This window comes from Mesoplodon bidens, assembly GCF_964165515.1.
Source record: "Mesoplodon bidens genome assembly, chromosome: 16".
Lineage (NCBI taxonomy): Eukaryota > Metazoa > Chordata > Mammalia > Artiodactyla > Ziphiidae > Mesoplodon > Mesoplodon bidens.
Genome location: NC_138173.1, coordinates 46136529 through 46164387, shown reverse-complemented (window position 1 = coordinate 46164387; position 27859 = coordinate 46136529). Strand labels below are relative to the sequence as shown.

General features: G+C 39.0%; 1 protein-coding gene across 2 annotated transcripts in view; it reads right to left on the bottom strand.

The window, feature by feature from the left end:
* FZD6 (frizzled class receptor 6) overlaps positions 1-27859 on the bottom strand; it is a 282950-nt gene that overhangs the window by 236721 nt on the left and 18370 nt on the right. Inside the window, exons 3-7 of one of the 2 annotated variants that reach the window (XM_081258183.1) lie at positions 25135-25331; positions 22156-23173; positions 19168-19316; positions 17557-17985; positions 11873-13354 (exon numbers count right to left, since the gene is read on the bottom strand). In XM_081258183.1, the coding sequence (XP_081114309.1) occupies positions 13186-13354; positions 17557-17985; positions 19168-19316; positions 22156-23173; positions 25135-25331 (1962 nt within the window). In that variant the 3' untranslated portion in view covers positions 11873-13185. Of the gene's footprint in view, positions 1-11872; positions 13355-16068; positions 17986-19167; positions 19317-22155; positions 23174-25134; positions 25332-27859 lie in introns of those variants that run through there. The other variant, XR_014017721.1, reaches the window with a different exon arrangement.

The following is a 27859-nucleotide window of genomic DNA, read 5'->3' as shown; positions in this document are numbered from 1 at the left end:
CACCAGTGATACTTCCTGGACTTCTTTCCCTATGAATATTTAGAGTTACTCCTTGTTCTTTTTTTTTTTTTTTAAGGGATATTACGGAACATAGTTTTTGTTTGTTTGTTTGTTTTTAACAAACTGTGTTGGGTCTTCGTTGCTTCGCCCAGTCTTTCTCTAGTTGCCACGAGCGGGAGCTACTGTTTGTTGCGGTGCGTGGGCTTCTCATTGCAGTGCCTTTGCTTGTTGCAGAGCATGGGCTCTAGGCGTGCAGGCTTCAGTAGTTGCGGCGCGTGGGCTCAGTAGTTGTGGCTCGTGGGCTCAGTAGTCGTGGCTCCTGGGCTCTAGAGCGCAGGCTCAGTAGTTGTGGCGCACAGGCTTAGTTGCTCCGCGGCATGTAGGATCTTCCCGGACGAGGGCTCGAACCCGTGTCCCCTGCATTGGCAGGCGGATTCTTAACCACTGCGCCACCAGGGAAGCCCCCTCCGTGTTCTTTATAATATTTTCACAGTATTCCATTCAATGAAGTGAATTATATAACTAGTTGCATATTTGTAGACACTTAAGTTTCTGTTATAAATGATGCATCAATTAATATCATTGAATAATATTCTAGTATAAAGCTTATCCCTATCTGAATTTACCTTGATGGTTTATTCAGTTACTTGCTTATAGTCTGACACCCCCTGGGATATGAGCCCCATGAAAGCAGGGGTTTGTCTCTTGTTCTTCATTATATTGCTAGCACCCAGGAGAGTTAATATTATTTGTTGTTATTACTGGGAGCACTTGGACATTTCTAGATCCCTTCCACGAGGCATGAAAGCCGAGGGGAACGTGGTGGGAGGTAGGCACTTCTGCTCTCTCCCTGCTTAGTTCCCTTACTTAGCCACTTAGAACTCTTTTCTGCCTAAGCAGTGCCCTTTTGGAGATTTGCTTCTCTGAAACCTTCAAAGTTTCCAGTCTGAAAATTAGGAACCAGTTCAGGTCTCTGGAATTCCACCCCCCACCCAGCTCCTTTCCTTTTTACAACTTACCTGGCTGCATGGGGTAGGTGGGGAGCCAGGACACGTTCAGTCACTCACATCCCTAGACCCCTTTGCTCTTGATGGAATCCGATGGATTATTTCCCATCTGTGTATCTTCTTTGATGACGTGTCTATTAAGGTCTTTTGCCCATTTTGTAAATTGGGTTGTTTGTTCTTTTATTTTGAGTTTTAAGGGTTCTTTATATATTTTGGATAACAGTCTTTTATCAGATGTATCCTTTGCAAATATTTTCTTCTAGTCTGTGGCTTGCCTTCTAATTCTCTTGACTGTCTTTCATGGGGCAGAAATTTTAAATTTTAATGAAATCCAGCTTATTAGTTATTTCTTTCATGGATCATGCCTTTAGTGTTATATCTAAGTCTTCTCCAAACCCAAGGTCATCTAGGTTTTCTCCTATGTTATCTTCTAGGACTTTTTTGTGTTTTACATTTAGGTCTATGATCCATTTTCATTTTTGTGAAGGGTGCAAGTTCTATGTCTAGGCTCTTTTTTTTTTTTTTTTTTTTTTTTGCATGTGGATATCCAGCTGTTCCAGCACCATTTGTTGAAGTATGTGAATTTTTTCAGTCTTTACTTTGACCTAGCCAACCCTGATTAGCAACACAGGGTTTCAAGAAAGCAAAACCTGTCTTTTTCCGTTTGATTTACCAAAATCTCTATGGCTTGTCTGAGTGGTTCCTCGTTTAGTTTTACCTCCTTAATTTTCAAGACTGCATGCTAAATTTTTGTCTTTGGAGGTCTCTAGTAAATGATACCTCCGTCTGAAAGCAATTGAGAGATTGATACAGAAGTCAGACAGATGAAGATAAATATCCTACTTTTGTTAACATTAAACACCTACTGGAGAATGTGGCTTATTGTGAGAGCCATGTGGGCTCACTTGTGCTCCTTGCCCCCTGATCCTCCAAAGTTTAGACCTCAGAACAGGTCACCCAAGGGAAAACTGGAGCTTCCAGAACAGACTCATCTGCCTGAGTGTGCATGATGGAGGCTTGATATGGGGTTTTCTTAGAGGTTCCAAAGCTTACACCCACTCCCATCACCCTCCAAACACGCCCCCACATTTAATATTTATCCTTTTTTTTTTTTTTTTTTTTTTTGCGGTATGCAGGCCTTTCACTGTTGTGGCCTCTCCCGTTGCGGAGCACAGGCTCCGGACGCACAGGCTCAGCGGCCATGGCTCACGGGCCCAGCCTCTCCACGGCATGTGGGATCTTCCCGGACCGGGGCACGAACCCGTGTCCCCTGCATCGGCAGGCGGACTCTCAACCACTGTGCCACCAGGGAAGCCCAATATTTATCCATTTTAAACTGGAATGCCAAGAGCACCCTTTGCTTTCCTTCATGAATAGGCTTTTACAACCAGGAAATGATCCTGTTTCCAAATCCAAAGTGATATGGAATAACTGTCTTAGCAAAATATTAAAAAAAACAAAGTTGTATTGTTGTCATGGACCCCTGTTCTTTGTATGAGACACATAATGTTAACTCCTTGGTGTATCTGGAGTCCCATTCCAGGAGGAGTTTGCCTGCAGCCTGGGGTCCGGACAATGGCTGCCTTTAGGACCTCACCTCCACCGCCTGGAAATGCTAAGGAGGGACTATAGCACCTGCCTCTTGGGAGGAACACAATCCAACTTGGACACCAGCCTCTAGTTTTGCAGAAACCATAAAACTGAACCAAAACATACAAACAAAATAGCTACTGGGAGTTCCTGAGTTCAGGTTTACAGTGTGTGCGTAATCTTGCCAAAACATAACTTACGTTTTTTTCTTGGCTTGTTCCTGGAGCTGAATGGCAGACCCAGCAGTGGGAGGCTCTCATGGCCCACAGCTGGGCCTTGTCTTCGGCTGATATATATAGTACTCCTATTGGCACATTTAGTGAATCTTTAAGTGTCAGGTGGTTAAGAAGGTTATTTTTGCTCCTGGCAAACATGTTAAGAGGAGAAGTTGACTCACCTGGTCTGGAGGGAAAAGACCATGTCAATTGCTAAAATCAAGACCTAATCCCTTAGCAGTTTAGGCAGCAGGAAGGTACAGACAAGAAACTTATTCCCCTCACAGTCCAGCCTAAATTTGGAACTACTGAGCCAGCTGGGAACGGTTGATCAAAACTAGGTGGTCCCAAGAGGACCTAGCCAGGCTGCTAGGACAGAGCCAGCCATAAACAGCCAACTTGTTTCTCAGATCCGTGGGCCCCAATCCCTCAGCCCAGGACTCAGGAGCCTGGGCCAACTGCATGGCCCTAAGGGGTGGGTGACTACACTAGGGGAGTCGCTAGAAAAAAGCAGGGGTCTGCCTTCTTCAGAAAGCCACAAACGCCTTAGACTCTCCCTGACTTTCAGATTCCAGACTCTGGCATTCACTTTTGACCAGCTTCTCAGCCTGAAATTCATGCACACAGAAACAAGTTGTATGTTGACTTACCCACTGCTGGAGCACTTGAGGTGGTGGTGGTCCGTGTGTGAGGGGGTGGGAGGGTGGAGGGGTGGTGGATAGGAAGGACTTGCTGTTGTGGTTGTTCAGCTGACTTCAGCCTACCGCAGCCTCTCTTCCTTCCCTCGTGTCCCCCCATATCACACTCTGTGGGGCTGGTCCTCTGGTCCTGTCTCCCAGCGCTGGGTCAAGTCAGCAGGCCTGAGCTTTATTTGTGGGGATGGGAGCAGAGTCTGGGGAAGGGACACTCTCAAAGCCCATATGCTCATTGCCACCTAAAGCTTGTTTCAGGGACAGAGAGAAGCACAGGAGGGAGGAAGCAAAGGGAGTTTGAACTGGATGAGCTGGTGGCCTTTCCAGATCTCACTGGTGTGGGCTGCTGCCCCTCCCTGGCCTGTAGGTGTGCACATCAGTGACGCAAGGACCCTTGCAGCCAGATGTGGGCGGACCCACTGTGTCGCCATTAGCTAGACAGGTGCTTAGTAGATCTTCTATTAAAAAATTAATTCTTAATCATACCATGTGATATATTAATAGATCTTCCTTATAAAAATTTAAACATTACAGATCAGGCTAAAGTCTGCTGTGATCATCACCTACGATGCTGGTCCCCTCCACAGAGATAACCCACGTTACCACATTTTCCAGAGTCCCTGCTTATGTAACTAGAGAAAACATACAGCATTTTTCTGTGGCCTGGGGGTTGGTCACATACGTGCTGTTACTCTGTAAGTATAGTTTTGCCACTTGCTTTTTTGTGCTGAGCAATATTTTGGAAGGCTTCCGTGTCAGTGCCTTTAGATTTCACGCTAATTCTTTAGATGTTCTTACCTCTTGCAGGTGTGAAGTCAGCCCCTTCCGTCACGCTCTATGCTTGCTGAACAGAAGGGACAGGATCTTAAACTGTCTTTGGTCTCTTCAGGGTGTCCAGGGTAGCCAGACTCTGCCCTGCCTCCAAAGTCCCCGAGGCACCCTGCCCCTGAGACAGGCTAAGGCCTGGGGCCCTTTGCTGAAGTGCTTGCGCTTGGAGAAACGTCTCTTTGAGCCACGGAATACAAAGAAACTAGAAGGCAGGGGTCCCCAACAATTTTGGCACCAGGGACCAGTTTTGCGGAAGACAACTTTTCCACGGGGGCGGTGGGGGGGATGGTTCAGGTGGTAATGCGAGCGATGGGGAGCCATGGGGAGCCATGACGAGCGATGGCGAGCCCCGGATGAAGCTTCGCTCACTCACCGCTCATCTCCTGCTGTGCGGCCCTGTTACTAACAGGCTGCGGACCGGTACCGGTCCACGGCCCGGGGGTTGGGGAGCCCTGCTATAAGGGACTGAATATAATTGCATGCCTGCACAGTTGGGGCAAATTACGAACAGTAAGGTACAAAAAGACCAAAACCCAGCTTCCGCTTCTGAGGTGCCAGGAGCAAAAGCAGGAGCTGCGCATGATCCCTGCACACGGCACCACCCGGGGGCAGGCAGACCACCTAAGCCGTCCCATCTGGCCCGACCCACCAGTCCTCCCCCACCCTCCCCCCATTTAAGGGACCAGCCCACCCCGCCTCGGGGAGCAAGCAAGGGCACCTGTTACTGGTTTTCCCTCGCTCATACTGCAGCGTGAGTCCCAGTAAAGCCTTGCCTGAATTTCTCGTCTGGCCTCTTAGCAATTTCTATTGATTAAGGACTCTGAGAACCCTGGTCGGTAACACCCCAGTTTTGGATGTGCTGCACGCCCCTCTCTTGGTTTTTGCTTTCATGAAGAAAACCTTTGGATCTCTCAGTGTCTGCAGGGCCAGCCTGGAAAGCCCTACCTGGAGTCTCAGAACAGTGACAAAGAGGCAGTGATGACTGTCAGTTGAGGAAACACAGTCCGCCTGTTTTGTTTTACTCTACTTTTTATTTGCACACAGCCTGCCAACAAGGTCAGCTCTAGAAACACAGTGTGTTATTCTTCTTCACTTGGACTCTGAACTAACAGAGGTGGCAGCTAAGAGGCTGAAAACGCCAGCAAGGGGTTTTGCCAGTGGTCAGCTTGGTTTACAGGCTCTGGAGGTTCCTGTTTTATAAAAGGCTGAAAATGCCAGCAAGGGGTTTTGCCAGTTGTCAGCTTGGTTTACAGGCTCTGGAGGTTCCTGTTTTATGAAAGTTTTCATAGGGGCACTGGAATGGCCATTCAGAAGGACTGAAACCACTAGGGAGCTTGTACTTTGCTGATGACTTTTCCCAGATAAAGTCTGGAGTCTATATATTCAGATTCATATATTTCCTGACCGTGAAACTAATTAGCTCCTAGAATAGGCCCCCAAGGAAATAAACTCACAACTAGACAGTTTTGCTTTGGTTTGCACTCTGGAAGATAAAATGGAGAAGATATTAAGATATTTTATTTCCTTCTGAGTTTAGGAAAAAGTTTTTCTTAACCTCTGTTGATTTCATACCTCTTTTCTCAACATATCCTAAATGTAATAGTATGCAATAGTGTATTTATAACATAGGTATTAAACGTAGGGTTTAATAAACGCTTTGCACTTAGGTATGTTAAAACCCAGTATAGGGACTTCCCTGGTGGCGCAGTGGTTAAGAATCCACCTGCCAACGCAGGGGACACGGGTTCAATCCCTGATCCGGGAGGATCCCACATGCTGCGGAGCAACTAAGCCTGTATGCCACAACTACTGAGCCTGCACTCTAGAGCCCGCGAGCCTCAACTACTGAGCCTGCACTCTAGAGCCCACGAGCCACAACTACTGAGCCTGCGCTCTAGAGCCCACGAGCCACAACTACAGAGCCCATGTGCCACAACTACTGAAGCCCGCGCGCCTAGAGCCCGTGTTCCACAAGAGAAGCCACCACAATGAGAAGCACGCGCACTGCAACGAAGAGTAGCCCCACTCGCCGCAACTAGAGAAATCCCGTGCACAGCAAAAAAGACCCAATGCAGCCAAAAATAAATAAAATTAATTAATTAGTTAATTTAAAAAAAACAACAGTATAAGTGAAACCAAATAAGCAGGAATTATTTAAAATAGGACCACTGTAAAGGAAAATGAACTATGGCAAGCATTTGGAAGATAGTTTATTTGAAAAAATTTCTCCAAGATGTTCCTATGAAAACTTAAGTAGCTTAACCCCCTCTCACCCCCACCTTTTGTGGTGGAGAATTAGAAAACCTACTTAGACCATTTTCCTGGTTTTCCCTTTTTTTGTTCTTGGGATAGAAAATAAAAACCTCCAATTTGCCTGCTAAAATGTATTCAACTAGCAATCATTTTTTCATTTGTTTTCATTTCTAACTAGTGTTTACAACTTCCAGTTCCACCTTCTTTTTCTTTTATCACCCTTCCTTCATACTGCTTCCTTTAGTTTCCACTCCTCCGGTTATGTTCACAGCAAACTTTACTATGCCACTTTCATTACTGTTTAGCTCTGGGTCCCAATGTCTTTTGATACTTTTGGATTAGCCTTTTAATCTTTTCTTCTCTTTTCTCTTTGTTGATTCATTGCTATTGTGAGTTAATGAAAGTGTGATTCTTCTGCACATGATAAATCCCAGTGGCTACTGTTAAAACCTTTAGCATCTGGAATTTTAAGTCTTTGACCTGTGGTGTGAACAGTGAGGTATTAAAGATTATGCTTTCCATGCAGCAAAGTAACACCAGGGCTCCTGTGGTTATTAAAAAATTATATCTTTCATTTCCTGAGAGTACCAGTGTTTAACTGCCTTAGCAGTGTAAAAACTTTCCAGCAGTAGTAACTGGAAACTCTCACCAGTGGTATAGCTCCGAGAAGTAAGGAAACACTAAAACTGTGATTTTGATGATGGGTGGCAATTACAAGCTGTTTTCGGTGCAGTTTTTCAAGGAGAGTGTAGAGCAAGGTTCCTTCAGTACCACGAATAGCCCAGCAGTGATGGATTCCAACGAGGTACTGAGTTTTTTTTTAAAGATGGCATTCCATAAAGTTCTGTTGAGAACTTGTGGCTGACTGTCATAAAAAGCAGTGAAATGCTGCTTTATCACATCTTTACTGCTGTTGAGCTCAGCTGCACATTGCTCATGCCAACCTTGTCATTGTAAATGTAAACATATTATGTAATTTAGGTTAAAACGTCCTTGGTTAAAAAATGCTATGTAAATTCTTATAAAAATTAATGTCACCAGCTCTGAAATAGCAGGCTCTTTTTGCATCAAAGACTCTCGTCCCACGAAAAAGAGAAACTGCCCTTTTCTTTTGAATTAGATGATGGTTTTGAAGTTTGTAATTAAAAATGAATACTTAGGGCTTCCCTGGTGGCGCAGTGGTTGAGAGTCTGCCTGCTAATGCAGGGGACACGGGTTCGAGCCTTGGTCTAGGAGGATCCCGCATGCCGCGGAGCGACTAGGCCCGTGAGCCACGACTACTGAGCCTGCGCGTCTGGAGTCTGTGCTTCGCAACAGGAGAGGCCGCGACAGTAAGAGGTCCGCGCACCGCGATGAAGAGTGGCCCCCGCTTGCCACAACTAGAGAAAGCCCTTGCACAGAAACGAAGACCCAACACAGCAAAAATAAATTAATTAATTAATAAACTCCTACCCCCAACATCTTCTTAAAAAAAAAAATGTCCTGGTGTAGGTAATGGCCAAAAGAATTCAGAACACGGCAAATTTAAAAAAAAAAATAGAGCATCTCTGGAAACAATAATAATGACAAAAACATTAATAATACGGGCTAATATTTAAAAAAAAAAGAATACTTAAAAAAATTCAAGCTTACTGATTACAAATATTATGCCCATGGTTGAGACATCATTTGGAATATAGGTGGATATAGATGAAAATTTTTATCCTAAACAAGTCACTAACAAATCAAATCCAGCAGTATATTAAATGATAAACCATGATCAATTACAGTTATTCAAGGAGTGAAAGGATGACATTATACATACTAGGAAAAGTACTGACTACGTCACATTTGTATATTAAAATATTGCTGTCCAGTTGCTCATTAAGCCTGTTTCTTCGCCCTCCCAGGCACGCACCTAGACCACATTTCTCAACCTCCCTTGCACTTAGGTATGGATCTGTGCCTGAGTTCTGTCAAATGGAATGTTAGCTGAAAATGATGTGAGCCAGTTCCCGCTCCACCCATATTTTTGTGCGTGTGCAGTCGGTTACTCTTTGTCTCTCTGCCTCCACCTGCTGGCTGGGTGCGGACAATCCTGCAGAAGAATCTGAAGCCCTAACGGATGGCAGCATCACAAGACCGAAGAGATGGGTCCTTGAATAAGCACTTGGAAGGCCACCTCAAGGACATTTGCATCTGTCATGTGAGTGGTAACAGTTTCTTAAGCTACTAAAAGTTTGAGGTTTGCTAGAGCAGTTAGCCCCCTTGACTAATACTGATAACAAAAAGGCATTTGATAAAAATTCAACACCTACTGCTAATTAAAAAAATTGTCAAATGGAACAGGATTCTTTATTAACTTGTTAAAAATATCTACCTTATATCAAATGCCAACATCGTTCTTAATGATGGAGTACTATAGGCATTTTCATTAAAATAAACAAGAGTGCCTGCTGCTACCACTATTAATGATTACTGGCTTCAACAGGTGAGAAATGAAATTATCATTATTTGAGATGAAAAGATCATCCACCTAGAAAATCCGGGAAAAATCAACTACAAAATTATTAGGGACTAAGGGACTTTAATAAAGTCATCTGTTACAAAATAAAAATTAAACATTAATATATTTTCTATGACCTTTAAAAAGTAAATTATATATCTTCCAATATATATAAAAGTCATAAAAACAGGAAGATACTACTTAAAAAGAGGAGATAAAATGTTCTGTGAAATTAAAAAAATGATAGCCAAAATAAAAATTCAATAGCAATTTAGAAAAGTTTGAGATATTTTCTTAGAAAGAGAAAATTCAGAGATGAACAAAAGGAGAGGAAAGATAAGAAAACTGGAGCATCAATCCAGCTGATGAAAAGGAAATCCAGAGACAAAGAGCAAGCAGAAGGGAGAAACTTATCACATACATAATTCAAGAATATTCCATTGAATTGAATGACAAAACTAAAGCCCATGCTTTACTCAGATTTTGTTAGTTTTTATCTAATGTACTTTTTCTTTTCTAGGATACATTACGTTTACATCATGTCTCCTGAGACCCTTCTTGGCTGTCACCGTTTCTCAGACTTTGATGATCTTGATAGTTTTGAGGAGTACTGATTTTGAGGAGTATTTTGTAAAATGTCCATCTGCCTAGATTTATGTGACTGGACAAGTCATGACTAGAATGAAGTTACAGATTTGGGGGAGGAAGATCACAGAGGTCAAGTGCCATTTTCAGCACACAGTGTGAAGGGTACATACTCTCAACATGACTTACTACTGTTGATACTGACCTTCACCTGGTGGAGGTAGTGTTTGTCAAGTTTCTCTACTGTAACAAATACTCTTCCCCCACCCTGTTCCCATACTGTATTCTTTGGGAGGAAGTCACTATGTGCTGTCCAGACTGAAGGAGTGGAGGGTCTTATACTGCACCTCAAGGGTGGCATATCTTTACAAATCAGTTGGATAAACACCTAGGAGTGTGATTGCTGGATCATATGGTAAGACCTTATTTAGTTGTGTGAGAAAACGCCCATTTTTAAAGTGACTATACCATTTTGCATTTCCATCAGCAACGAATGAGTGTTCCTGTTGCTCTGTAACCTCAGCAGAAATTGATGTTGTCAGTTTCTTGGATTTTAACCATTCTAATAGGTGTGTAGCAGTATCTCATTATTGTTTTCTTTGCTATCTTTTTAAGTTATATGAGTTTAATGAAACTATGCCTGGTAATTTAGGAGTATCTCTGCATCTTTTTCTCTTGTCTGATGCTTGTGCCAATTCTTGTTCATGTATTGTCTTTTTGCATACCTGACTATGTTTGATTATATAATGGACATTTGAAAAAGGATTCACAGTGTATGTAAAATGACATTTTCTTCCTCCAGAGAAGATTTTCATTTGTTTCTGCCTGGTGCCTGAGGGTACTAGTCATCCAGAAGTACAGTATTCTAATTCCAGGGTTAGAGATTTTTCTAGTCCACCCAGATAGCAAAGCAGGGTTGCTTTCCATATAGTTCATCTTACTGCTAGATGTATTTAATTTATTCTTACTCCTAGATGTATGTAATTTTGACCTTTGAGGTCAAAATTCTGACTCCCTTCTCCTTGTCCTCCAGACTTTGAGGCTGTTAATAGCACTGTTAATGTCTCAGCTAGTGACAAAGCAAAAGAGCGGCATGGACATATATACACTACCAAACGTAAGGTAGATAGCTAGTGGGAAGCAGCCGCATAGCACAGGGAGATCAGCTCGGTGCTTTGTGACCGCCTGGAGGGGTGGGATAGGGAGGGTGGGAGGGAGACGCAAAAGGGAGGGGATATGGGAACATATGTATAACTGATTAAATTTGTTATAAAGCAGAAAAAAAAATGTCTCAGCTAGCTTTTCCAAATCATCAAATGCTCCCTAGGCAAAAGAAGCACCAAATGTTGGGCTTGGCAGTATGAATTTCTCTTCTCCCAGATCTTAAACTGGCAATTATTTCACATGATCTTATTAGGTTTTTCTAATGTTTTCAGGATGATCTTGTTTTATTTCCCACTGTCAGGAGTGAAAGCAGGGTCCTGGGTTCCCTTTGCTTTACCCCATATCCCAGGTCTAAAACTGGCTTTAAAAAGTTACGACAGGGCTTCCCTGGTGGCGCAGTGGTTGAGAGTCCGCCTGCCGATGCAGGGGACACGGGTTCGTGCCCCAGTCCGGGAAGATCCCACATGCCGCGGAGCGGCTGGGCCCGTGAGCCATGGCTGCTGAGCCTGCGCGTCCGGAGCCTGTGCTTCGCAATGGGAGAGACCACAACAATGAGAGGCCCACATACCGCCAAAAAAAAAAAAAAAAAAAAAGTTACGACAAATATAGCTCTATAATTATATTTTGGGAAGAAACTGTGACAAAGAGAAAATAACACAAGTCCTGATTGTCTTCTCCTTCTCTAGTTAAAAAGCTACTGGTAGGGCTTCCCTGGTGGCGCAGTGGTTGAGAGTCCGCCTGCCGATGCAGGGGACACGGGTTCGTGCCCCGGTCCGGGAAGATCCCACATGCCGCGGAGTGGCTAGGCCCGTGAGCCACGGCCACTGAGCCTGCGCGTCCGGAGCCTGTGCTCCGCAATGGGAGAGGCCACAACAGTGAGAGGCCCGCGTACCGCAAAAAAAAAAAAAAAAGAAGAAGCTACTGGCTTATTAGTCATGGAGCCACTGATCGGAAAAATTATACCACTTCCTGGGCCAGAACCACTGTGCATAACCACAGAATACTCTACAATCTCATATACAGAGAAAATTTTATTACTGAAAAGGTCACACAAAGTTTTTGTATACAAAGTTAAAAAATGTGGAAAAGTTAATATTTACAAACTTTTTCATACAGTACATGATAATTTTCTTTTTAAGCTTTAACAGAATGTTAAATAGAGAAAAAAACCCAGAAGTATAAGAAAACCTTGTTCAAGGAATAATAGTCATTGGAAACAAAATTAAGAAAATTCTTTAATATTTCATAGTATGTTATATGAAATACATTTCATTCTGTTTATCAGGACTACATTTTTTTCCATTTGTTTGGCACTAACACTGCTAGTACATTTCTGAATGTTCAGCAAAATCCTATTTAGCTGCAGAGATGAATTCTACATGATGTCTGAGAAAGATACCGCACAAATGCAAAGGGTCTGTAGTATTCTAAATGTTAAAAAACAAAAGTTAAAACAAAAGTATAAGCAACTGTAAATGGTCATACAAACATAATCTTGGGTGGTCATGATATATTAAAGAAAGGAAATCAATTGCACTTGGCTTAACTTATAAAGGAGTAACATATCATCTACTAATCCTTCAGGACATTTTATTTTAAAGAATCAGAAGGATCAGCCAGCAGCATCATATTATCAACAGCGGACACTCAGTAAGCACCTTATTTCAGCTGCATAATAGATCTGTGAAATTCCTAAACCAACTAGACTTTATAAAATTCACACATTGAAGACGATAAGGTAGAGTAAATGGATGTTTTTAGTTGAATTCCCATTATAACATCTTTTGGTGTATCAACTATTTTTTATATTATAAAAGAACACTATTTCTCAATTTTCTTAGAAATTCAGTGTAAAAGCTACCAAAGCAGGGCTAAAATAAGGTATTGGAATAATGTAATAAAAATATTTGAAAAGACTTTCCAGGATTTCTAAAAACACCTCAAAACATATAAACTTGTTTTCAAATATATAAAAAAAAAGATACAGAGGTAAGTTTTAAATACTTCAGCAAAGAAAAATCTTGATTTTATACCATAAAAGTGAAATAGCATAGTACAACTTAAAATACTTTTAACAAGAGTAGAATCTTCATAAATAGAAAAGGAAGGTTCCTCTAATACTCCCTCCTCCCACACAACTTAAAAAACATCATTAACCTGCACATTTCCATTTTGGGGGTATACTGTTGTCAATTAACCTCTATGTGAAATGAATCATATTCTCAGAATCTACTGTTTCCAGTGTAACAGGAGGCAATGTAGCTTTAAGTGCAGAAGAAGACTATAACAGTGATTCTTATAAGACAGTGTACTGTCAACTCCAGTGTAACAGCAATTCACTTCTTAGTAACGCGATGATCTGGTTTTCAAGTATCTGAGTGACCACCAGTACCCTGCTCTTTTCCAACTCCTGACGCTGAGTGAACAAGCAGTGATGTGGAGCCTTTGAGGCTGCTTGGCTCTGAAGACCTGGGAACATGCAAGCTGTTGCTCTGCACTGGGCCAGTTTCAGTGACATCACTCTTTGGAGTTAGCCTAGGTAAAAGAACAAAAGCTGATGTACATACACACCAAAGCACAAATGTGATGCCAGTTGTCCTCATAATTGCTGTTTCTCTTTCCATGAGTTTTATTCCAACCAGTATCCACTTTTATCAGAAATAATTAACTCTTTATGTATACTCTTAACTCCTCAAAGTACAAATAATTTATTTTCAAATACAATTTTTGCTAACTTCAGAAACTTCATCAAGCACCACCCCTGTATGGGCTGAGCATGGTGTCTCGTGGGGAATAAGACAGCTTGATTCTTGCCTTCAGTTTAGCAAATTTTCTATCGATTTCCTACCATGGATCAGACACCGTGTAACAGGTTGGGAGCACAAAGATGAGCCCGACCTCAGCTCTGTCTTCGAGGAGTTTACAAATCTAGTGAAAGATAAAGGCATGTATCTAATCATAGATAATCCAGTATGCAAAAGCTGTTGGAGGTACATTTGGCCTATTTGGGAGGAGATAAGGTAAGACAACCTTGAGACCTTAAAGTAGTCAGCTGTCAGTATTTTGGCTAATTTGATATTTACCTGTGTTTGGATCACCTATGACCATTTGGAAAAATTAATTAAAGATAATGTCAATATCCTTTCATGTTCAGAAAATAAAAACATTTTATAATCATCTTCATATAAAATGACAAATACCTTTTATTTATTTTTTTCTGCATCTATTGAGGTGATCATATGGTATTTATTCTTCAGTTTGTTAATATGGTGTATCACATTGATTGATTTGCATATATTGAAGAATCCTTGCATCCATAGGATAAACCCCGCTTGATCATGGTGTATGATCCTTTTAATGTGTTGCTGGATTCTGTTTGCTAGTATTTTGATGAGGATTTTTGCATCTATATTCATCAGTGATATTGGTCTATAATTTTCTTTTTTTGTAGTATCTTTGTCTGGTTTTGGTATCAGGGTGATGGTGGCCTCACAGAATGAGTTTGGGAGTGTTCCTTCCTCTGCAATGTTTTGGAAGAGTTTGAGAAGGATGGGTGTTAGCTCTTCTCTAAATGTTTGATAGAATTCACCTGTGAAGCCATCTGGTCCTGGACTTTTGTCTGTTGGAAGATTTTTAATCACAGTTTCAATTTCATTCCTTGTGATTGGTCTGTTCATATTTTCTATTTCTTCCTGGTTCAGTCTTGGAAGGTTATACCTTTCTAAGAATTTGTCCATTTCTTCCAGGTTGTCCATTTTATTGGCATAGAGTTGCTTGTAGTAGTCTCTTAGGATGCTTTGTATTTCTGCAGTGTCTGTTGTAACTTCTCCTTTTTCATTTCTAATTTTATTGATTTGAGTCCTCTCCCTCTTTCTCTTGATGAGTCTGGCTAATGGTTTATCAATTTTGTTTATCTTCTCAAAGAACCAGCTTTTAGTTTTATTGATCTTTGCTACTGTTTCCTTTGTTTCTATTTCATTTATTTCTGCTCTGATCTTTATGATTTCTTTCCTTCTGCTAACTTTGGATTTTGTTTGTTCTTCTTTCTCTAGTTCCTTCAGGTGTAAGGTTAGATTGTTTATTTGCGATTTTTCTTGTTTCTTGAGGTAGGCTTGTATAGCTATAAACTTCCCTCTTAGAACTGCTTACACTGCATCCCATAGGTTTTGGATCGTCGTGTTTTCATTGCCATTTGTCTCTAGGTATGTTTTGATTTCCTCTTTGAGTTCTTCAGTGATCTCTTGGTTATTTAGTAATGTATTGTTTAGCCTCCATGTGTTTGTGTTTTTTACGTTTTTTTCCCTGTAATTCATTTCTAATCTGATAGCATTGTGGTCAGAAAAGATGCTTGATATGATTTCAATTTTCTTAAATTTACTGAGGCTTGATTTGTGACCCAAGAGGTGATCTATACTGGAAAATGTTCTGTGCGCACTTGAGAAGGAAGTGTAATCTGCTGTTTTTGGATGGAATGTCCTATAAATATCAATTATATCTATCTGGTTTATTATGTCATTTAAAGCTTCTGTTTCCTTATTTATTTTCATTTTGGATAATCTGTCCATTGGTGTAAGTGAGGTGTTAAAGTCCCCCACTATTATTGTGTTACTGTCGATTTCCTCTTTTAGAGCTGTTAGTAGTTGCCTTATGTATTGAGGTGCTCCTATGTTGGGTGCATATATATTTATAATTGTTATATCTTCTTCTTGGATGGATCCCTTGATCATTATGTAGTGTCCTTTCTTGTCTCTTGTAACATTCTTTATTTTAAAGTCTATTTTATCTGATACGAGTATTGCTACTCCAGCTTTCTTTTGATTTCCATTTGCATGGAATATCTTTTTCCATCCCCTCACTTTCAGTCTGTATGTGTCCCTAGGTCTGAAGTGGGTCTCTTGTAGACAGCATATATATGGGTCTTGGTTTTGTATCCATTCAGCAAGTCTGTGTCTTTTGGTTGGAGCATTAATCCATTCACATTTAAGGTAATTATCAATGTGTATGTCCCTATAACCATTTTCTTAATTGTTTTAGGTTTTTGTCGGTCCTTTTCCTCTCTTGTGTTTCCCACTTAGAGAAGTTCCTTTAGCATTTGTTGTAGAGCTGGTTTGGTGGTGCTGAATTCTCTTAGCTTTTGCTTGTCTGTAAAGCTTTTGATTTCTCCATCAAATCTGAATGAGATCCTTGCCAGGTAGAGTAATCTTGGTTGTAGGTTCTTCCCTTTCATCACTTTAAGTGTATCATGCCACTCCCTTCTGGCTTGTAGAGTTTCTGCTGAGAAATCAGCTGTTAACCCTATGGGAGTTCCCTTCTATGTTATTTGTCGTTTTTCCCTTGCTGCTTTCAAGAATTTTTGTCTTTAATTTTTGCCAATTTGACTACTATGTGTCTCGGTGTGTTTCTCCTTGGATTTATCCTGTATGGGACTCGCTGAGCTTCCTGGACTTGGGTGGCTATTTCCTTTCCCATATTAGGGAAGTTTTCAACTATTATCTCTTCACATATTTTCTCTGGTCCTTTCTCTCTCTCTTCTCCTTCTGGGACCCCTATAATGCGAATGTTGTTGCGTTTAATGTTGTTCAAGAGGTCTCTTAGGCCATCTTCATTTCTTTTCATTCTTTTTTCTTTATTCTGTTCCACAGCAGTGAATTCCACCATTCTGTCTTCTAGGTCACTTATCCGTTCTTCTGCCTCAGGTATTCTGCTATTGATTCCTTCTAGTCTAGTTTTCATTTCAGTTATTGTATTGTTCATCTCTGTTTGTTTGTTCTTTAATTCTTCTAGGTCTTTGTTAAACATTTCTTGCATCTTCTCGATCTTTGCCTCCATTCTTTTTCCGAGGTCCTGGATCATCTTCACTATCATTATTCTGAATTCTCTTTCTGGAAGGTTGCCTATCTCCACTTCATTTAGTTGTTTATCTGGGGTTTTATCTTGTTCCTTCATCTGGTACATAGCCCTCTGCCTTTTCATCTTGTCTATCTTTCTGTGAATGTGGGTTTTGTTCCACAGGCTGCAGGATTGTAGTTCTTCTTGCTTCTCTTTATTTTATATATATATATATTTTTTTTAATGTATTTATCATTTATTTTTGGCTGCGTTGGGTCTTCATTGCTACGCGCAGGCTTTTAATTGTGGTGAGCAGGGGCTACTCTTCATTGTGGTGTGCAGACTTCTCATTGCAGTGGCTTCTCTTGTTGCAAAGCACGGGCTCTAGGCAAGCGAGCTCAGTAGTTGTGGCTTGTGGGCTCTAGGGCGCCGGCTCAGTAGTTGTGGCACACTGGCTTAGTTGCTCTGCGGCATGTGGGATCTTCCCAGACCAGGGATCTAACCCATGTCCCCTGTGTTGGCAGGCGGATTGTTTACCACTGCACCACTAGGGAAGTCTGACAAATACCTTTTAGACAGTACTATAATGCAGTACTAATTGAAACTTAATGGCCTGTATTTTATATGAATCTTAAACATTTCCCTAAATATACAAGCAACTGTTAACAATTACCACAGAAATGAACATTACTTTTCTATTTGAACAATAAACATCAAAGGGTCTTCTCAATACTAAGAATTAAACTACGAAATAGCATTTATAGACAAAACCCAAACTTTCCTGGATTAAGTGTATAGACATGTCATCTCAAGAATGCTTTCTTTCCAGATATGTTATGCTTTAATGAAAAATGTGCAATGCAGTATTCAAAAAAGTCATGGTTTAAGATAGCAAAGTCCAAGCTCACCTTCCTTCACTCCGTGCACTTTCAGACACACTGCTCTTATCATTCACTTTGGCTGCCCGGCCTTTCCCGTCGGTCTGTTCCCCACAGAGTTTGGAGCTGGATGCTGCTGGGGAGGCAGGTTCCTCACAGTCCTGTTCTCGTAATTTGGAGGTGCTCGCTCCATCTGCTCTCACCTCTCTCACTGATGTTTCTGGTGAGGTTTGTATTTCTGTCAAAGTTTCTTGTCCTAAGTAATCATGGTTAGTGATCGCTACTGCAGAAGTGCCATGATTTGCTGTAGCTCCTGTGCTGGTTCCCATGGATTTGGAAATGACCTTCAGCTTATGTGAACTTGGTTTGTAGTGCTTCTTTTTGTGTTTAACTTTAGAATTGTGCTTTAAGAAAAACTCACACGACTCCTGTAGTACTCTTCGACTTTCACTGATTGGACTGTAAGAAAATCCAAGGAGAGAGTTTACTTGATAAATGTTAAGTGTTATAAAAGAAATCATAAAGCATATCACATATCTTGTGCCAAAAATCCTAATTCATTAAAGGTATGATCTATATGATTTACATTATTTATAAAATCTGGGATTATAAATACTATGAGATATAAGTAGATTGCCATGAAATGAAATCTTTTTGTGCATACACTGTTAGTTGCTTTTGTCAGCATAAAGAGTAGAAAGAAATTAAATAGACAAAATCAGAAGATGAGGGCAAGAAAACTCAAATCAGCATAAAGTAGGGGATTATCTGTATGTGTATCATATATAAATATATCAAATATGAAAGTAAACCAAGGAGAAAGAACACAGAATATTAGTGGTCTTTGTTTAAATGCAATTGTTTTCTTTCTAACATTCAAGTTATAGCAAGTTATTCTGAAGTTAGTGTGGGTATATAAATACAGGATAGAGATATAATAATAGTTCAAAAAAATTAAAGTCCAGTTAAATGCAATTCTTCAGACTTCAAAAACTTATTTGTGAAAAGGTTCTGAAATTTTTACCACAAAAAGAGTTCATTAATCAAACCAACTGGCAACAGTTTAAAAAACTCTATACTACATTGTTGATTGTACACAATGTATAACACATATAAATAACAAAATGAACTATTTACTCATAAATGTAAATCTACTATATTGTTACAGAATATTTCATAAGCTCAAATTTTTACCATCTTAAGCAAGGCAAATAAGTGACATGTTAAGTCAGTATTATGTGTAATAAAATTTAAAGGTAATGATTGTACATCACATTTGAATCGTACTCTATAGATTGCCTTACATATATTTGACCCATTTCATCTTTCATCATTGATAAAAAAGGATAAAATTATTTAAAATTCTAAACCCAAAGCAATGAACTTAATGATAGCAGTAATAATACTGGATATATTATAAGCCATGGAAAGAAAATGCACTTTTTACAAACTTTTCATTCATATTTCAATAGAATAGTACATGTCAAAGACTACTGTAACAAATGCTAAAATAAAGCATATCTCTCCATGAAAAAGATTTCAACTTGAAACAACAGATGACATAATGAAACTCCAGTACAATGATTTGGTATTTGATCTATTTATTTTAAAACAATGTCATATAATTCAATAGATTCTTACTCTTTCTTGCGACTTCGTTTAAAAAACCCAGCCCATTCTGTGCATGTCTTTTTGCTTCCAACCCAGAAGACAGCAGAGATGCCAACAATTAATGTCATCAGATATTTTATCATAAATAAAGCCAACTCTGGTCGAGTTTCTGTTTTTGCCTACAAAAAAGTAATTAATAAGAATTTTAGTGATACATTTAAAGTGGAGAAAAGTCTACACAGCCAATGCAAAACTTGAACAAAAAGTATAAATCAGTTTGTTTTATTATGAAATGTTTGATATAACATAATATGAAAAGTGCTTTAAGTGTAATATAGAAGTTCTGAACAAAGAACTTTTATCAAAATATATAGCTAGAAAGGGAAAATTACTTATTAAATATATTTAGGAAGGACGTCTTACATCTTGGCTTGATATCCGGCATTTTTTTCCCTATAAGTACAGCAGCTTCTTATAATTGCCAAAATATCTGCCTCTCAATATTTATCTTTTCCTTCACTATAATCTATAAAAAAATACATTTAAACTCATTATAATAACATACTATTTTAGAGTCTTTATGCGTTGTTGATGTTTTGTTACAAAAACTTAGAGCAAAATAAGTATCAGTAAAATGTAAAAATGTGGAAATTTTGTAAAAATTAAATCATACTTTTCTTTCAAGCATAAACTTTCAAATATTATTTTTTAAATGTTACAAGTATCAAAATACTATACCTTATGCATTATATCTTGCTTTTTGCACTTAGTAATATTTCTTGGAGACCATTCTAGAGTACTTCATTCTTTTTAAAGGCTGTTCCATTGTTTGGATGAACTATAATTTATTCAGCTCTCCCTACTAATAGATATTCAGGTTACTTCCAACCTATTGCCATTGCAAATAATGTTGCAGTGACTATCTTTGTATGTATATAATTTCTCACATTTGTGAACAGAGCTGTTGATAAATTCCCAGAAGGACAGGATCAAAGAGTATGAGCATTTTAAATGCCAGATATTATCAAAATGCTTTCCATAGAAGGTTGAACTAATTGAACAGCAAAGTCTAGAACGTGTATTTTGCCAGTTTCATCAATACAGTGGTTATAAAACCTGTCGTAAGCAGGAATATAATTTTATTATAACTTTAATTTGCATCTGTCATAACATTTTTCATATGTTTAAGAACAGCTTTTTTATTTTCCTTTTTTGTGACCCCTCTATACATTCTTTTCTCATTTTTATATCAGATTGTTGGCTTTTTTCTTATTGATCTATAGGAACTCTTTATAAATAAGGAAATTAGCCCTTCAATTATGATGTGATGAGTGAATAAATTTTCCCCGTTGGTCTCCTGACTTTGATTATGGTGGGTTTTTTTGCCATGCAGAATCTGAAAAAAGTTTTTTTCTTAGTCAAATTTAGCAATCTTTTCTTTTATAGCTCCTGCATTTTATATCATAAAGTCCTTCCACACTATAAGATTAGAATTTTCTCATTTTATCTTCTAATATCGTTTCTTTCTTTACATGAAACGTAATCTTAAAAAATCATGTATCTTGGGCTTCCCTGGTGGCGCAGTGGTTGAGAATCTGCCTGCCAATGCAGGGGACACGGGTTCAAGCCCTGGTCTGGGAAGATCCCACATGCCGCAGAGCAACTAGGCCTGTGAGCCACAACTACTGAGCCTGCACGTCTGGAGCCTGTGCTCTGCAACAAGAGAGGCCGCGATAGTGAGAGGCCTGTGCACCGCGATGAAGAGTGGCCCCCGCTTGCCACAACTAGAGAAAGCCCTCGCATAGAAATGAAGACCCAACACAGCCAAAAATAAAAATAAATTTTAAAAAATAATAATAATAAAAAATAAAAAATCATATATCTTAAACTTTTTAGTAGTATGTAACAGTTGCCTTCCCCCCCTAGTTTGCCAAAAATACTGAGGAATCTAGGAGACATTTAATACAGCAGTATCACTTTAAGAGAGCTCGCTTATTAATCATATAGTAAAAACAGACAATGGATAACACACTATGGACAGGATGTAAGGCAAGTAAAACCATTATCCCCACATATCAGTATGTAAAATAGATTTCACTGTGTTACAGTGAAGTAATTTTCTAGAATATAAATTATGTAAAATAATTCAGCCCACACATTGCTTGATCTGATACACTGTGATGACAGCACTCACACTCAATATAATTAGTTAATACCATATATAAATATTCAAGAAAATGTATAAATTCTATTAAAAACAAAGTTTCTATTTTAAAAAACTCAACTAAAATGCTTTAAGAGATTTTCTATTTTCAGATATTTATTTTTTTAATCCTAAAATCATCACTTTAATCCAACCAGAAACATCAGAAACATATGAAACATATTTTGTTTTAATTGTGCGTTTTGTCATAAGAAATGACATGGTGGTTTTGGCATAAATTCTGTTTTTATAAGCATATACAAGCAAAGTATAAGATGATATATACCATTTTATTATAAACCCAAATTAGGGTTTCCCCAACTAACTGAAGAATTAAAAACAACTACTTCTCTCTCTCTCTCTTTTTTTTTTTTTTGGCTGCTCCATTCGGCTTGCAGAATCTTAGTTCCCCAATCAGGGATTGAACCCTGGCCCCCTGCAGTGGAAGCGCCAAGTCCTAACCACTGTATGCCAGGGAAATCCTGCAAGTTACTTCTCTTTTTCTCCCTATGACAAGACCTGTTCTTCTGATTCTGTTCTGCAGTACTATTCATCTGCCTTTGCAATCCAATTTAATTTTTAAAAGAATAGCTAAAGGAGGCACTTTACTATTGTAACTGAAGCTAAAACTTCAGGAGAGAACTTTGGGACACTTACCCTAGTTTCAACTGAGGCGTAGGGAACAACTCCCTCTGTCTATTGGATTTTCTCACCTGAAATCTAATTTTATGGTCATGACTAATTCAAAGATATTTCCAGGGAACATTTGCCATGTTAAAATTAAATAGTGAAATAACACAAATGATAGGTTTTACCTGGTAAGGACATGGGATGTGGTACTGGCGACAATGGTCAGAGACCCAAGTTATCTCCCAGGTTATCCTGTTCACTTGCTCATAGACATAACATCCAAGAAGTGTCACTAATGGCACAAGATACAGGCCACTGAAGACTCCAATTCGAATCATAAATTTCTTTAGTTTCTCTTGGTTCCGGCCATCATGTTGTATAACTTGTCGAACATGATTTAAGGAAATAATGCCAGCTAAAAGAAGAGAGAGCCCGACAAACACACAAAGGCACAGTGGCAAGAGTACAAAGTAGCGAGAGGCATCCAGGTCATAAAGGCCGACAAAGCAAACTCCACTAATGTTGTCTCCTTCAACTTTGTTCATAGCAAGAAGCATAACGGTCAGAAAACCTGGTATTCCCCATGCAACAGCATGAAACCACACTGCTTTCTGTTCAATGGCTTCACAACTCCATTTTCTCCCAGCAGCTAAGAACCAAGTAATGGTAAGAATCACCCACCACACAGTGCCAGCCATTGTGAAAAAATACAAAAACATAAACAAAACGGTGCAAGCCTTATTTTGAGAGCCTAGAACAACTGTGTCACCAAGTTCTAGCTTCTCATCTGCCTTATTGCAGGCTGTGTTATTGCCTAGCAAGAATCCAATGAAGTACATAAGAGATACAATGCTGTAACAGACAGAGTAATATATAATTGGTCTCTCAGGGTATCTGAACCTTCTAACATCAATTAAAAAAGTAAGGAATGTAAACAGAGTTGCACAAAGACAAAATATTGAAACTATTCCAATAAAACTTTTTGCAAACTCTAGCTCATCACTTTTAAAATACATGTTGGGGCATGGAGGTGCACATTGGTCAATTCCCAGAAACTTATAGCCTTGTCCCCCAGAAGTCTTAAGATGCCTTGGACACCAAAATCCAATGTCTCTTTGGACTTGTTCTGTTTTCTCGTGAGGAATGAGAAACTCTGTGTGTTGATCAAAAGTTACAGGAACAGACTTGTCACAGTACTGTAATCTGTAAAGATTTAAAAAAATAATACATGAAGTTGACATTTTTGAGTCACTATTTTAATACTCTGCTTTACAACTATAAAATATTTCCTTATGCATTCATAACTGATGGGAAGACATACGAGCTTAAAGAGATTACAGCTTTAGAGCTGGGGAGAAAGTTTTGAAGTTGACTAAAAACTTGTAGGTGTTAATGAGGCCCCAACACACTAACAAATATATTAAGTATCAGGCAAGTGAACATGAAAACTCCCTTACTCAGAAAACAATCAATTAGTAATTGTTAGATAATTTCTGGTTTCAAGACTAAGTACTTAAGAAAGAATTTATCTTGACTGGTATTCTCTAGACAAAAAAATGCTGGCTTGTCTGTTTAAGCATTTGAAATATGTCTTGGGGAAATTAGTTTTTCTTTTCTAGCGTCCATGAGCAAAGTAGATCAGCCACATAGTAAGGTGATGACAACTAAAATGACTGAAATGAGATCATTTCCCGGATGGAGAGGACAGAGTTCAAGTGATATCTAAGTTCATAAAGAAGGGCAAGAAGAGGAAGGCCAAGGACCAGCTTAACTCACATCACCATTTTGTTGCAGTGTGGCTGTTTGCCTCCCTTGTTTATGGGCAGACCAGAGTGATAGAAAGGGATATGGCTGTTTTGTGCAGCACTTTATCACTGAGTTGTCTCCACACACCAGAATTATTTTGGAGGATCTACATAGTTTAGAAATTAGTGGAGGTTTTTAAGGAGAAAGCGTTTGAAATATGCTTTAGATAAGAATAGAAAATAATAAAACATATGCCCATAAAAACAACACAGATGTATCTACAAGCTTTTTCAAAAGGTGGTATATCAGTTTTGTTTTATATCTTTTTAAATAAAGCAATATAACATTACAGATACAGTTTGGACCCCTTTCTGGTCCTATTCTCTTTTCTGTCTCTTCCAAAATATTCATTACTACAAGTACAGTTTTTATTTCTCCTCATGCATTTTAAAATATTTTACTATGTTATTTTCCAACTACAATGTTATATAGTATTATTTTACAGGTTTTGAACTTTATATAAATGACATTGTGCTATATACATCATACTTTTTTTTTTACTTATGCCATAATTTTTAGATTTATCCATTTTGACAGATGTGGGTCAACTGCATTCATCTTATAACTGTATAGTAGCATTCTAGTGTGTAAGTACATCACAATTTAGTTATCATTCTTACAGTGGACTTTCAGACCTTTTCTCATTTAAAAAAATACGAATAATGCTACAATAAGTATTCTTGCATACGATTCCTTGTTTGTGAAAAAGTTTCTATAGAAGGGGATCTCCTAAGATGTATGGCATGAGCATCTTCACCTTTACTACGTACTACGTTGTTCTGGAAAGTGATTAGGTATCTACCAGAAATGTATGAGTTCCACAAGGGTCTGTAGTTTCTTCAGTCTACAGATAAAGAAACAAAAAGAGAGCCACCTTCCTTCCCACATTGATTATATGAGGTGTCATTATGTTAGTAGAATATTTCAAATTACAAGCTCCCAACGTCTAGAGAATAGGAGATGAAAGTAATCAATCAAGACAGATGCAAAAAGGTCCATGAATTGATAATAAGGCCCATTTCTCCCCAGTTTAGGGCAAAGGTACCATCACACATTCTCATAGAACTATGCACCTTCATTTGTTGTATTAACACAGTTGTAATTTTGCATTTATTTTTATGATTATTTGATTACTCTCTGTTCCTCCCACCCCACTGTGAGTTCCCTGAAAACAAGAACCAAGTCTGGTTTTGCTCACCATTGTTTACAGTGTTGATATATAGTAAGTGCCTAACATATATTAAGTGTGCAGTAAACAGCTGTTGACTTAAATAATGAAAGCCTGTCACTAATATTCTGGAAAATTAATACCAATATTGAAATATCATCAGTAGCTTTCAGATGAAAACATAATTTACCTGTCACATTCAAGTTCCTCAGGCCATCGGATCCCAAAAGTGTCCATTAATTTTTTGCAGTCAGAATACACTTTCTCACAAAATTTACGACAGGGTGGAACCACATCAATTTGCTCTGTGCAGGTTGGTACAAAAGCTTTGCAAAGGAAAGTTTCAACATTTGGTGAACATTCCAGATTTGCAAGAGGAAGAAAAAGCTATTAAGAAAAACAGTAAGATAAGGTTAGAAAATATTTTAATATAACAAATGAATTTTTTGGTATATACTTTTTCACTTAGTCTCCAAAAGAATCTTTAAATCTCACTCTCAATATAATCAAATTTGAGGAGATACTTTTGTTTAGTTAGACATAAGAACCCTTAATACACAGTGAAATATTATTTTATTCAACTATGCATTTTTCAAGAAGACATGCTAAATCAAAACAAATCAAAAGTATGAGTTGATTGCTAGATGAAATAGATCATACAAATATTTAATTTGTAAGTATATGCTGAAATACCTTAACACTTTACTGTGTATTCTAGAGAATAAAGGAATGTTTGGGGTGGAGGGAACAGCATGAAAAAGGCATGAGGATCACAAGAACATGGAGTATTCAGGGCAAGAAGTCCAGTATGACTACAAGATAAGGTCAAAGAGGTGAAGTCAAGGACAGAGTAGAGAGAGATGAGACTGGAGAGGTTCTCTGGACCTGATCATGGGGAGCATGGATGACATGCTAAATTGCTTGGATTTAAAAATAACGAGTGGGATACTATGGGAGAGTTGTAAGCAGGAGGTGTCTCTACAGTCTGACAGCTAAGTTTGAATGTTAGCTCCACATTTACTAGTTTTATAACTTTGGCGAGTTACTTAAATTCTCTGTGCCTTAGTTTCTTCAACTGTAAACTGGCAATAATAACAGTACCTGTCTCATAAGATCATTATGAATACTAAGTTAATAAATGTAAAGCATTTATAACAGTGTCTGGCATACAGGTAAGTACTCAACAAATATTAGTTATTGTGATTACCCTTTAGAGAGTGTGGATAGGTTCTGGAAAAACATGGTAGATTGAGCACATATGTTTATCTCCTTTCCCTCCTCCTTGCTTCCTCAGTAACTTGACGATAAAGAAAAAAAAAAAAGGTACTAATCTATTAGTAAGTGAACAAGAGAAACGACATTAGCATATGTGAGTTTTCCAAAGAACAAAAATGAAACAAAACAACAAATAAGAAAGTCCTAAACTTTGAGCGACAGAAAGCTATTAGAGGAGTGATAAGTCACTTAACGGGACAAAGCTGGAGTGGAGGGATTCACGTGAGAATGAGCTGATTTGCCCTAAAGAATCTGAGAGTCTCAGTTCTTTGAAGCACCAAGTAGCATAAAAGGCTAAAATTGGAGGAATGTTTACAAAATTACTTCCTCACTATGTCACCCCCCATCCCCACCCAGGCAGCCAGATGACCACCGCATTCTACCAGAGTTGTTTCCAGAAGAGATGGCACTAGAGACGTTCTGCACTTGGGTATCAGGCACAGAGCAGGGCAGAAGTACAATCTACAGTGACGAAAGGGGGACTGAGTAAGAGTCTACCTACAGAAACAGGAAGCCCTCACCTTCTTTTCCTGCTCTATTCCCAAAAGGCTGGCAAACAGGCATATACCTACCATCCCCAATCTTTGAAAAAACCCGACAGTCTTGGAGAAAAGACCTCTCTCTACACATTGACAATGAAAAAGCTAGTCAACCTCAAGCTCACCTTACCACGAAGCCCACCGGTGACCAGTCCCATTCATGCACACAGAGCTTTTCAGGGCCCCACAAACATGAACGGGCAGCCAAGGATCATCAGGCATTTGAAGAAAGCATCATGAAAGACAGAGACCAAAACAAGCAAGCAGATAAAAGGAAATTTGGAGGAAATAGAGACTATGCAGGGAACAGAAGAAAACAAATCACAAAACAAACAAAACCCTGAATAACTTAAGTGAGAAGCTATCACTTCCATTAAAAAAGAATAAGATGCTATGGAAAATTTAAAAATAGTAAGATAGCTGAAATTAAAAACTCTATAGAAGGATTAGAAGATAAAGCTGAAGGAAGAGATGGACAATAGGAGGATCACTCCAAGTGTCCAACTCCTGACTAAAGGACTTCCAGAAAGAAACAAGGAAAATGCGAGTTGGAGTGATAATCAAAGAAGAAATTAAGAACATTTCTCAGAACAGGATACCAGTTTCCACACTGAAAAGGTTGTCAGCACACTGCAATCCTGCTACTAAAACATTTCTGGGCTAAAACGTCAGTCAATGAACTCTCTTGTACAGAGGTCTCTCTCACATTCTCCTCTTTTTTCAAACCTCCAGTTCCACACCCCATCCTCTCAGTTGATGATTCTGTTCCTAGTTCACTGAGAAATCAGAAATAACCAGAAGACAACTTCCTTAGTCTCTCACAAAAGGTACCAAACCTAACTGCAGCTTATCCACATTCTCTGCCTTCACTATTTAAATGGTTGAACAGCTTGAACTCCTAACCAACCAAGTCTTCCATTTGTACACTGGATCTCTTCCCACTTGTCTAGTCAAGGACTTTGCTCTGGTAACTGTCCTGTCTCCTATTCTTGCAGTGATTTCCCCCTCTGTGTTACAGTGATTCCCCCATCATACAAACTTACTCTATTATCTCTCACCATAAAAAAAAATCTTTCCTTGGGCTTCCCTGGTGGCGCAGTG